The sequence below is a fragment of the Pteropus vampyrus genome, unplaced genomic scaffold (assembly GCF_000151845.1).
Source record: "Pteropus vampyrus isolate Shadow unplaced genomic scaffold, Pvam_2.0 Scaffold147, whole genome shotgun sequence".
NCBI lineage: Eukaryota > Metazoa > Chordata > Mammalia > Chiroptera > Pteropodidae > Pteropus > Pteropus vampyrus.
The window spans coordinates 1,468,786-1,480,392 of NW_011888928.1; the positions used below are offsets into that span (position 1 = coordinate 1,468,786).

Below are 11,607 nucleotides of genomic sequence, written 5' to 3' on the forward strand. Positions count from 1 at the left end.
CCTCTCCCCACTCCCAGCTGCCCTCACAGCCTTCATCGGAGACAAGCCCTTTCAACCCCCACCCTCCTGACAGCAGGACACACTGGGGAACTCCAAAGCAGCTTCTTGCAGCGGGGAAAGGAGATCCCTGGGTTAAACCAGCCTGGCCTCACCCACACCACAAACCTGAATCTTCATGCCAGGGTTTCACATGGCTCTTCCTTCTCCTTGTCCTACAACCTTCCTCCCTTCCCTTCCCCTCTGCTCCTACTCCATCTGCTGCTCCTCCTGGCTAGGCTCCCCCTCAGTTGGCACAGCAGGAAAAGAGAACAGGACGGTTTATTTTTATCCTAAGATACTGCTAGGGGGGAAGGAGATACCATCTGACCGAGAAGCGGCAGCTCCTGTAGCAGTTGGGAGGTCAGAAGGAGGTAGGAGGCCCCAGATCTCCCCTGGAAGGAGCTACAGATTTGGGTTCCAGCGAGCAGGCAGGTCTGGGAGAAGCAGCGCAGGATACAGAGTGGGGCCATGAGCGGCACCACTACGAACTGCTGTGTGCCCGTAGGCAGGTCACTTCACCTCTCTGGACCTCTGTTTCCGCCTCAGTCAAAGAGGGAAGGACATGGGCCCTGCCTGCCCCCATGGCTGATTTTTGTGAACATGAATGAATTGGGGAGAACACTTTGCAAGCACAGTGCCAGATGCGAGCACACAGGGAAAGCGCCCTGGCCGGGCAGCAGCCTGGGGACATTCTTATTTATCCACAGAAAGTGCCCTAATTCTGTGAGCCTGACAGCAAATTAAGCAGCTCGTGTCACCCAGCATGTCCACCCCCGTTTTTCTTTTTACATGTTTGATGACTTTTTAATTACATAAGCATTATGTGACTTCAGTCTCCTTTTGGAGGAAAAAAAAAAATGAAGCATTCTGGGAAAGTCGAATCTTCCTTTAACAAACCCTCCCCCAGAGCCTTCTTTCCCAGCCCAGACATTACAACTCTTCAGGCTGTGGATTTCCTGTGTGTCCTTCCAGAACCCTTGTCATACCTACATATACAACGTATATCATGTTTGCGTACATACTCATAGGGGATGTATCACATCGTTTTGGGGTATGTGCTTTCTAAAAAATTGTTTTCCCTGCCCATCATTCTGCAACCCGCTTTTTTTTTTCCCCCAGTGACAGTGTTTTTGAGATCCTGTTACATAAATATGTTACAATTTTATTTAGCCAGTCCTCTGTTGGTGGACAGTTAAGTGGCTTCCAGTTGTTCTCTGTCACAAACAATTCTGCAATGGGTATTTGTGCAGATGCTCATCAAAACCACCATGATACATCTCCAGGCACTAAACTGCTGCGTTGGAGAGTTTGATAATATTATTAGATGCGCCTCCCCCAAAGTTTTGCCTCCATCTTTAAAAGCAAGTTGGGAAATCGAATGGGCTCCAGGCTGGAGTGGGATGTTCCCCCGAGGTGAACTGTTTCTGAGCCGCAGGGGTACAGGCAGAGTGAGGCTGTGCCAAGCACCGGCCCCTCCTGGTCACAGCAAAGCAACAGCTCCAGGCTCCCCGGCCACGTGTACATTTGTCCATGCTGCCATGCTCCTGGGCACGCACAGCCTCACTGTCTCTCCTGCACTGAGATGCGGCTCTCTTTGCCATCCTCCTGCGTGACCGGCTGGCACCCATGCAAGGTCTCCTGCACCGGTGCGGTGGAGTGGGGGCCAGGAAAATCTATATCGATCGTCTCCACGGGAACCTGCCGTTGGTTTTTAAAGTGGTAGGCCTGGGAAGCCAAGGTGTGAGGTTACCCAGCAACACCCCTTTGGAGCCCTTCTCTCAGAAGGGGAGCCCACCACCACCAGCAGCCCCTTCCCCTTTTCCCAAAAAGAGGGTCAGGGCTGATTCCACGGGTGCCTCCTGCCCCCTGCTGGCCACACCAAAGTTGTCAAGAAGCTTCCCATGAGTGTGGTTCAAGGAGCTGTCCCTCCAGTCCAGCCCATGGACTCAGCGCCAAGGCCCCAAAGGGGTACCCCACGTATCGAATACCAGGAAAGAACAGCAAATGACACCACTGATTTCAAAAATGGCGCAAGGGCAGCTCCGTGGGGAGGTGAGCTCTGAGGGCGACAAAGGCGAAGCTGAGGGAGTGAATGGGAGGAGCCCTAGAGCACAGGGATGGGGAGGAGTAGCCTGGTCTCCTGCCACCCCCACCCCCCAAGCCCCACTCTCCCCTGGCCACAAGGAGAGACCCGGAATCAGTTTTACTGCCATATAGGCAGCAATGAGTCAATCTTCTTTCTAGTTTGCCAAAACTCTGAACCAGTTCCCAGGGGCAACCTACCTCATTTTCTGGCTCCTTGGTCATCTTTCCTAGAGAGAGAGAAAAAAAAAAACGGAATGAGGAGTTGGTGAGGCCAGATCAGGAAACAGGTAGCCAGTTCTATTTTACCTTTTCTTCCCTCCCTCCACCCCTCCCTCCCACCTCACTTCCCCATATGGGACTCACTGATACAGACAGGCACCAACAGGACAATAGTCAGGATCCCCATAATGATGGGGATCAGCACCAGGGCTCTCATCCGATCCTGGAAACCTGAGGAAACTGAGATTTCAGTGCTGGCTCCCCACCCCCATGCCCATAGCCACTGCCAGATTCTAAAATCCTTCTACGTCTGAGCTCAGCTACGTCGGAGGTTTCAAACAGGTAGCCCTGGTAAAACGTGGCCAGTAGATGTCTTTAGTGTGAGGAGCACATTTAAAAAAAAATTTTTTTTTTGAAACATCTTAAAATTAGGAGATTGCATATTTAAAATCTGAATATCTAGCTTCTCTTGGAAATTTAGAAGACCTGTCTCCACCACTTACCACACTCCCAATCTCTCCCAACTCTCTGTCCAACGCTGAAGCCCAGCATGGTATATGTCTGACCTATTGCCTTTGTTTTACAAGAATGAAGGAGAATTTAAGTGTTTCTTGTACCTAAGTCTCTATTTCAAACAGGAAAATGAGAGAAGCCAGGAGGCAGGACATGGACTAGGGTAAGCCACTCGCCTCGGGCCAAAATTTAAGGGGACACAAGATAAGTAACATTCTAATGTCATGTTTTTAAAAACCCAGATCAGCAAACTATGGCCCACAGGCTGACTGCCTGTTTTTTAAATAAAATTTTATTGAAACCAGGGCCGGGATTAGGCGGAGGCAAGTGAGGCAGGGTCAGGCAGGAGCAGGGTCGGATTCCATGCTTAGCTAAAATTTTGATATTTTGTTCATAATCGACATTTTTTGCATTAACTTTGATTTGTTTTCAATATTGCATCAAAATGTTATTTATTTTCGTTACTGCATTTTTCTGGCACCTCTTTAAATATTTATGCCCAAGGCAAGGGCCTCGCTCACCTCACCCCAGTCTCAGCTCTGCCAAAAGGAAAATTGAGTGTTAAGAAAAAGCAAAGGGGGTGTATTTTCCTTACCTCTAACATTTTTCACTCATTAACATGACCTGCCCTGCAGTTACCTGAGTCTGTGATCTGAGCTGTGGACTAACCTCCTCATTCTAGAATTAAAACCGAGGCCCCGAGAGGAAACGGTGTCACATCGTGCTGGTGCTCGAAGTGCAGGGTGGCAGAACAGCATTGATGAAGCCCTTGTAGAGTGCAAGAACCCACACTAGGCACTTACATCAAGCTACCTGGGGGGGGTGCCATTGTCACCCCATTTTACAGATGAAGAAACTGAGGCTCAGAGAGGGGAGGTAACATGCCCAGACTCCACAGATAAGTGGCCGAGCTGAGATGCTACAACTCCAAACTGCCACCTCCTCTACTTCGCCTCCCGCCCTGTGTTTCTGTGTGCCTTAGTCTCCCATTTTAGTTCCCTACCTGCTGCCAGGGCCCATTCTCCAGGACTCACCACAGACAGCATCCGTCTTGTTAGTCCCTGCTTGTAACTCCACCAGGTTCTTAGACTCACAGCTGTGCACAGACACGTGTGCGCACGCGCACGCACACACACACACGGAAAGAGAGAGAGAAAGAGAGAGAGAGAGACATTAGTTTCCCCAACCATAAGATTTCCATAAGAGACCATCAACAACCATCAAGTCCAGGTTCACTGAGCACGTGTTGTACGCTCCCTCCTGTGCTGGTTATGATGCTGGTCTGTACTTCCAGAAGTACAGAGAAAAGATTATTACACATCTTGAAGGAATAATAATAGGAGAGTCTCTAATGAGTGTTGCAATATAGTGTTGCCAAGTGTTGCAATATAGGCTGAAATTAACTTGGAATTGCTCAGAGAAGAGGAGACGAAATCCACAATGGCAGGAATGGAGAGATGGTACATTCGGTTTAAGGCGGGGCTTCTCGGCCTCGGCATCACTGACATGTTTGGGCCACATGATTCTCTGTTATCAGGACTGTCCTGTGCATTGTACGATGTTTAGCAGCCTCTACCCACTAATTTTCAGTGGCATCCCCCTCCCCAGTCATGACAACCAAAATGTGTCCAGATATCGACAAATGTCCCCTAGGAGACAAAATTGCTCAGTTGAGAACCTCTGGTTTAAGGAGCATCCAGAAATACTTCCCAGGGAAGTTAGGACTAAGTGGGCCCTGAAGAATGTAAAATTTAGAGCAGCTGTACATTCCCACTAAGCAGGACAGCGTGATACAGAGATTAAATGGGCGACGTGCCAGATGGCGTTAGGGAACTATGGAAAATTTGGTCTTTAGAACCTCATAATCAGCCACGAAGGTTTTAACTGGATTCAGTTGGTGAGTAGCATCAGCATCCAACCGGATGACTTAAGTAGTGAGAGCACTCAGATGGCCAGAGAGTTCACAGGAGGAGAAATTACAGAAAGGTGGCCAACTAGGAGGCCATTGTGGGAGTCTAGATATGTGAGGAAGACCTGGTCCAAGGCGGTCTCAGGAGGAATGGTGAAGAATGGTCAGAGAAGGACATCACACACACACACACACACACACACACACACACACACACACACAATCTAAAGTGGGCAAAAGAGAGCAAAGCTTTAAAGAAAGCACACACAGGAGAAGAGTCTTACACAAGGAGAGCGCTTAAGAGCTTACGAAACACTTTTACGTGTCTTCTTCAAGCCTTACGAGATGAAGGTCATTCCCGTTTTCCAAATGAGGACGCCAAGACTCAGAAAGATGAGGGTCACACGTTTGTGCAGGGTCACACCCTTTCTAAGCCGCAGTGAGGTTGGAAGCCAGTGCTTGGATTCTACTGCACCAATGTGCCTCCAGTTGTCAGTTAACATTGAGCACCTATTGTTAAGCACCAACTATGTTCTAGACACTGTTCTAGGCATAAGGGTTGCATCAGTGGAAGGAAAAAAAAGGAGTTTGAAATCTGTTGGAGAAAGACAGACAGTAGACAAAGAACAAAATGTATATGGGATGCAACAATTTGTGCGGACAATATATGTGTTTTCACACACACAGGTGTGTGTATTTGTAGACAAAATTTCTGGAAGGACACACAAGGAACAGAGGCCGCCTCCAGGGAGAAGAACTAGGGAGACAGGGGTGTAAGGGGGACTTATCACTATAGGTCCTTTTATGTCTTCTGTCCTATGTGCCTGTCTTACCCATTTTTATGGGGTGTGTGTTTAAAGGTATTCCAGGCAGAAGAATTTGATGCAAGAGAATGAGCCGTGTGTTGAGGAGACTGCAAGTCGTATGACATTGGAAGAAGTCAGGAAATGGAGCCAGAAGGTCGGAGGCCATGCAAAAAAAGTCTGGATTTTTGTTCTAAAGGCAAGAGCCAATGAAACGTTTTAAATAGGGAGTGCCGTGATCTAAAATGAACTGCAGAAAGCTCACTTTGGCAAGCAGATGGAGAACTGGCTGAAGGGGAGAGACTAGAGACAGGAAGGCCAATGAGGAGGCATCATCCGGACCACGGTGATGAGGCCCAAACTCAAGGTGTGACACTGGAGATAGCGAGAAGAACAAGTCCCACAACAGTTTGGAGGCCAGATGGACAGGACCCGGTGACTGATTTGGGCTTGGAAGTGAGGGAGGATCCTTGGACGAGTGCCCAGAAGCATGGAAGCATGGTGGTGGTTTTCCCAGAGGGTGAGGGGAGCACCTGGGTAAGCCCATTTGGTGCCTTTGAGACACCTGCATGGAGGTGTGCCCTCAGCACTTAGATATGACAGTCTGGGACCCAGGAAACAAATCTGGACAGGAGATGTTTATTGGAACCACTTGAGAGCTGGCAGCTAAAGCCATGGATATGGATGAGATGGCAGAGGAGGTGGGCACAGTGACTGGACAGTAGAACAGAACGAAGACCTAGAAACCAGTTAAGGAGGAGAAAGGAGGCGCAGAGGAAGGTGGAAAGAAAGTAGGAGAGGTATCACAGTGGCACCAAGACAGAGAGGGCGAGAAAATGCTGAGACGTGCCCATTCGGTCAGCCACGAGGTCCTTCTAGGTGTTTCGCAGGTGTGCGGGAGTGTGTAGAGAGCAGGGACTGAAGGGCAGGTGGCCAGATAGAATGGAAGCAGATCCCATGCCCCACTTGGAGCAGGGAACACAAGGGCTGAGTCCTTGTACCTTGTCCAACGGTGACACTTTTCAAAAGCAGATGACACGTTGGAGAAGAAGCCAACTGGGCAAGGTTTGCAGATTGTATCAGAAACCCCTGTAGCTGGGAGGGAGGAGGAGGCATTAATCATCACAGTAGACCACCTGTCTGGTTCTCGAGGGACTCGGTGGACAGACAGGACAGAAAGATCTTCCTGCTTTAAGCACTCTTCCCCTAGCAGATAGTCTCCCCCAACTGCTGCAGCCCCTGGGAAGGCTTCTCCCACTGCCCTCCCAAGGCAGATACCCATAGCGGGAGGCAGAATGAAAAAGTTTCCATTTCCTGCTCACTCTAGCAGACATACTAACTCAGGTTGGTATTCAAGTCTCCATTCCCTGCACCACTGGAGCCGAGTGCCCACTGCCGAGCCCCTTCCCTTAGGCCCTTGGTTCCTCTCTCCTGACTCTAGAGCTGCTTCTCAGACAGGTCACCCACTTACCAATCTGCTGGACCTCAAAGCCAGGGGGGCACAATCTGTGCGGGATGCAGCGTTCACAGGCATCGCTGGTACAGTATTGGCCTTCACCACACATGCAAGTCGTGTCTGTTTTCGAGGTGCCATTTGTCTGGACCAGGAGCCCTAGGTCTGTGCAGAGATGGGCAAGAAGGATGGGAACCCCTTGGTGGCCCTGATGCTTAGGGCCCTGCTCCTCCCACTTCCTGATCTTTTTTTTGTCTTAGACCATCTTCCAAGTGCGGATGGCAATCAAATTAACAACCAGTACAACCTATACTCCAACCAATCAAAACAGACCCTAGCTATCAAAAAAAAGAAAAATAGAATGGCTGCATTATCAACAATGAGCTGGAATGTCAGCCCAGCTCCCAAGAACCCCTCCCCCAGCAGCTCACGCACTGGGGTCACAGTATTTGTGCTGATGACAGTGTCTCTCGTTGTTCCAGGTGCCTAGGAATTCGCCTTCACTACAAGGAAAACATTTTGTGTTGGCAGTCTCCGTGCACTCATTCACCAGTTTCTCTCCTGGAAAACATCAGGAAATGAGGCAGCTTCAACAAGCTCGGTGAGTCAGACACTTAACGAAAACTGATCAGACTGGGCTTTAGGGCAGGGGATTCAAAAGCAACGGTCTCGGACCCTTTCAGCCTTCATAGTCTGGTGGGAGACATGGAAGAGATAGGAACCCTAGTCCTAGGTAAGTAGAGAGGGAACCCAGAACATTCTGACAGTAGGGCAGGGGTGGGAAATCTCAGGAGTTGTTTAAGACTCAAGTTTACAGTTGGCTCATGGGGTCTGCATCTGCCAGCAAACTAAGAGGAGTCCTACTGTAGGGCTTTAGGGTTGGCATCTCACCTGGTGGGCACAAATTACAGCACTGACTGTTTATTAGGTATTGATTTTCTCTGCATTCAGTGGGTGGTTCTGGGTGGACCTAAAAACAGAATTGGGCAATTTAAAGGGATCTTGAAATCTCTTTTGTAGCCTCCTCAGCAGGAAGGTGAAAATCAGCCAGGACAGAGGTTGGAACTGAAGTAAAGTCCTACACAGAAAAATGGAGCCCGCCTATTACTCGATGTGTTTGTTTTTAACTAAACTGACAACTGATATGATTGCAAAAGCATCCAGAGAATCATTCTGAAATTTTACAAAGCGATTGTGCCGGAACCTCGAAATAGTCTCTAAACTAAACAGACCTTCTTTTCGGCTGGACTCCAGAGTCTTCCCTCTTTGCAAAGACCCAAAAGGACGTGAGGACCCCAGTACCTCCCTGGAGTCCTGAGGTTGGCTGACTTCAGTGGTCCCATTCCTGTCTGGGGCTAGGTTTAGTACCCGGCCACTTCCTTCTATTCTTCTGCTCCACATCCCTTTCCCCTCTCCCAGCCTCATCATGTTTTTTCCCTCCAACCTCTCTCTCATGAAATGCCAGATGGAAGGATAAGATCCAACTCTTTCGCCTTACAAATAATGAGACCAAGGACCAATGAGGTTAGGCCACTTGTCTAAGGTCCCAAAGTGATAGAATCCAAATGAGAGTTCAGGTCTCAGTATTCCCTTTCTCCATCACCTTGGGTCTCACATGAATTTTTACTACATCCAGGTATCAACTATGCTATTATTTCTCATTAAATCAAATACATTTATTTTCAATGTAAACCTTATACCATTGCCATGAGAGAAGAACCAGCCTCACTTCTCATAAATAAAAGGTTACCCTAAAAATAAATTCAGCAGAAACAAAACAATGTTATTAAACCCAGGCCGGTCGCTTTGCTTGCTGACAGCCCTCCACCCCAGGCCTCCTCTTGATTTTTGTTTAAAAAGGAGGATTAGCCAGCGCTTGAGAGGTATTAACTATATTCTAGCTCCAGAGACTTCTTCCTTGAAAAAATGAGAAGGATTTTAAACAGAACTGTAAAGTGAATCTATGTCGTTTAGTTCTGTATGCATGTGCTCCTCACAATCACCCTACAGTTTGGGAACGGCCAGCGAAAAGAGCACAGGTTTGGGAGACAAACAGCTTAAGGCTCCAATCTTGACTTTGTAACACTAGTTATTTTGCTTCTTTTAGGCTCAGTTTCCACATCTCTAAAATGGGAGTAATAATACCTGCCCCATAGATTAGGTTGTGAAGATGAGAAAGAATATATGTATGTGGCCTGGCACAGTGTCTAGAACAGAGTAGGTGCTCATTAAATGGCAGTTTTAATTGTTACACCTATGTGACTGACTACCTGCTTGGATGCCTAGTGCCCTGGCTAACTGGCTGGCTGTCTGGGATCCTGGCTCTCATTCAGCCATTCCCTACAGAAATGCATCTTACCCCAGGTGAGGAAGGATATAGAAAAGGCTGCTGCCCCCACCATCACATCGCAACATCCACCCTGTGAATGCTCTCCCTGCAACCCTGTAGACCTTTCCGCCACACTCCGAGAGCAGTGAAAGTCCTTTATGCCATTTTCAAACACATGAGAAATACAGATCCTCCTCTGAAAGCTTGTCATTCTCCAGTGCCCGCTGCATAACCCCGGTCCTGACACAGAGGCACTCAAGACCGAAACTTAGAGACTCTCACCATCGGAGAGGCCAGCTCAGGAGTCAGGCAAATGTATATTTATCTCCAGGTTCCACCTAGTTACGAGAATTTGGGCAAGACATCTTCTCTCTCTAAGCCTCAGTTTGCTCATCTGTATAGTGGGGGAGTTGAAAGAAATCAGACAGAGAAAGCAGGTAAAGCCTTTTACTCTGAGCCTGACACACAGGAAACTCTCAATAGATAATTACTGCTATTGTTGCCAAAACCCAGTCTCTACCTGGAGCCTAAATCGGGAGTATGCTCTTGAGAAGCCCAAAAGACCCTTCGCCCTGCCTCCCCTGGCTCTTTCTCCACTCCTTCCTGCAAGATCCCGCTTCCTCTTCTCTCCAGCTCCACCCTCTTCCTGCCTCCTTTCTCCTTAGGAGCCATTGCTTAGAGTGAAAATGAAAGTTCTGGGACCAAAGTAGCTTCCTCACTGACTTTCTTTCCTTGCTGCCGACTCCCGCTACTCCGTGGGTCATTCCTGCTCAGACTTCATGCCAGAAATTACAGCCCTTGGAAGCAGGGGGAAGGCCAGAGGGATTAGGATGAGAGAGTAAGGTACTTGGGGGATTCCCAGCCTCCAGAATGAGGAACTACAAAAATATATTTAAACAAAAAGTGAGACAAATGCGGGTTTCTGAAAATCCCGGAGATATGCTTGACTGGGCGTATCTGAGCCCTTTTGGTGCCTGAAGAACCCCTTTCTTGGGTCCTTTGAACAGTTCGTCTCCCCCATATGTCGCCTACGTCATCTTAAATTCAAGAGGCAGAGACACGGCCTTGAGCATTCCGCCTAGGTTGGATCACCCCTCGTTAACAAAAATGCCCTGGAAGAAGGCAGCTCCGGCTGGCAAGGAGTCGATAACCGCTCTCAGAGGCTAGCATCTGTCCACACGCAGAGGGACAGGAAGCCAGCCAAACCGCACCTTCCTTTCGCTGGCTTTTCTTCCACTCCTGAAACCGCTACCCTTCTCTGCGTGGCCAGCCTCTGAGGCAAACCCAGATGCCGGCCTTTGACCAGCTGAAGGTTTGAGGCTCCCCAAACTGCAACCCTATCCACGCTGTCCAGTGCCCCCACGACGCGACCTCAGTGGGCTACCTGCGACCCCAACCTGGGAGGAGAAGAAGGCACCCCATCTCATTCAGCCAGAACCCGGGGTACCTTACCCAGCTTCCACCTACCCTTCTGCCTTCCCCCCTGCTTCCCCCGCCCAAAAAAAAAAAAATCAGCTAGGAAGGACCCTTCCCGAAGTATTGACTCTCTTCTCATTCCCCTCTCTCAAATCCCAAACTCCCCCGTCGGGTCGGAGCAGAAACTCAACTCACAGCGGTCAACAAGAAGCCCCAGAGGAGACACTGCAAAGGAAGACGAATCATGGCGAGGTGAGAACCGGGCGGCGGGAGGGAGCGCGTGGGACGGAGCCTCTAGTAACTCACGGGCCCCAGCCCAAGGACTTGCCCAGGAAGGGGGCGTGGCCTTGGGGGACCAATCGCGACTAGGCTCGCTGGGGAGGGCGGAGTTCCAGGTGACAACGCTCTGGGATTTCCCCAGGACATTCCCAGGAGTCTTATTCCCCTGGGAGTTTAGGGACGCGCTGGGAGTGGGAGTGGGAGTGGGGGATGAGGGGGTCCCAGGGAGAGCTCTTCCTCCTTAGCCTCTGGGACTACAGAGGCCAAGCCGAAGCGGGGAAGGAGCCAGCCGGCCTCCCTGGGGGTGAAAGAAAGGAAGAGAGATCCTCGCCGGTGCTGGGAAGACGCCACAGAGACCCCCACGGTTCTTCCCCGCTGCCTCCGGGAATCCCGGCAGAACCGAAAGCGTACCCACCGCGGATGGAAAGGCCTGAGGAAGTCCCCCTATCCCTAAAAACGAGAAAACCACTGTTGAGGCATGGGGAAGACGGCTGGGGAGGCGTTTCATGGGAAAGAGTTTCCTAACTTAGAGTTTTGCTTTCTTTCTAAAGAAGTTCCCTCG

At 49.7% G+C, this 11,607-nt stretch overlaps 1 protein-coding gene across 7 annotated transcripts; it reads right to left on the reverse strand.

The window, feature by feature from the left end:
• Nucleotides 1-1,175: 1,175 nt before the first annotated feature.
• On the reverse strand, nt 1,176-11,117 carry CD40 (CD40 molecule). Of its 7 annotated transcripts, none has more exons than XM_011369304.2 (9): nt 10,962-11,117; nt 7,913-7,991; nt 7,457-7,582; nt 7,040-7,186; nt 6,570-6,663; nt 3,891-3,952; nt 2,488-2,574; nt 2,323-2,351; nt 1,176-1,737 (listed from the first exon to the last, which is right to left on the reverse strand). In XM_011369304.2, exons 1-9 carry the CDS (start codon nt 11,010-11,012, stop codon nt 1,600-1,602), a joined length of 813 nt encoding a protein of 270 aa, XP_011367606.1. In that variant the 5' UTR covers nt 11,013-11,117; the 3' UTR covers nt 1,176-1,599. The 7 variants fall into 7 exon arrangements, with proteins under 7 accessions (XP_011367606.1, XP_011367605.1, XP_023391832.1 ...); XM_011369303.2 differs by having other exon boundaries at nt 1,176-1,764; XM_023536064.1 differs by having other exon boundaries at nt 3,860-3,952.
• Between the last annotated feature and the right edge of the window lie 490 nt (nt 11,118-11,607).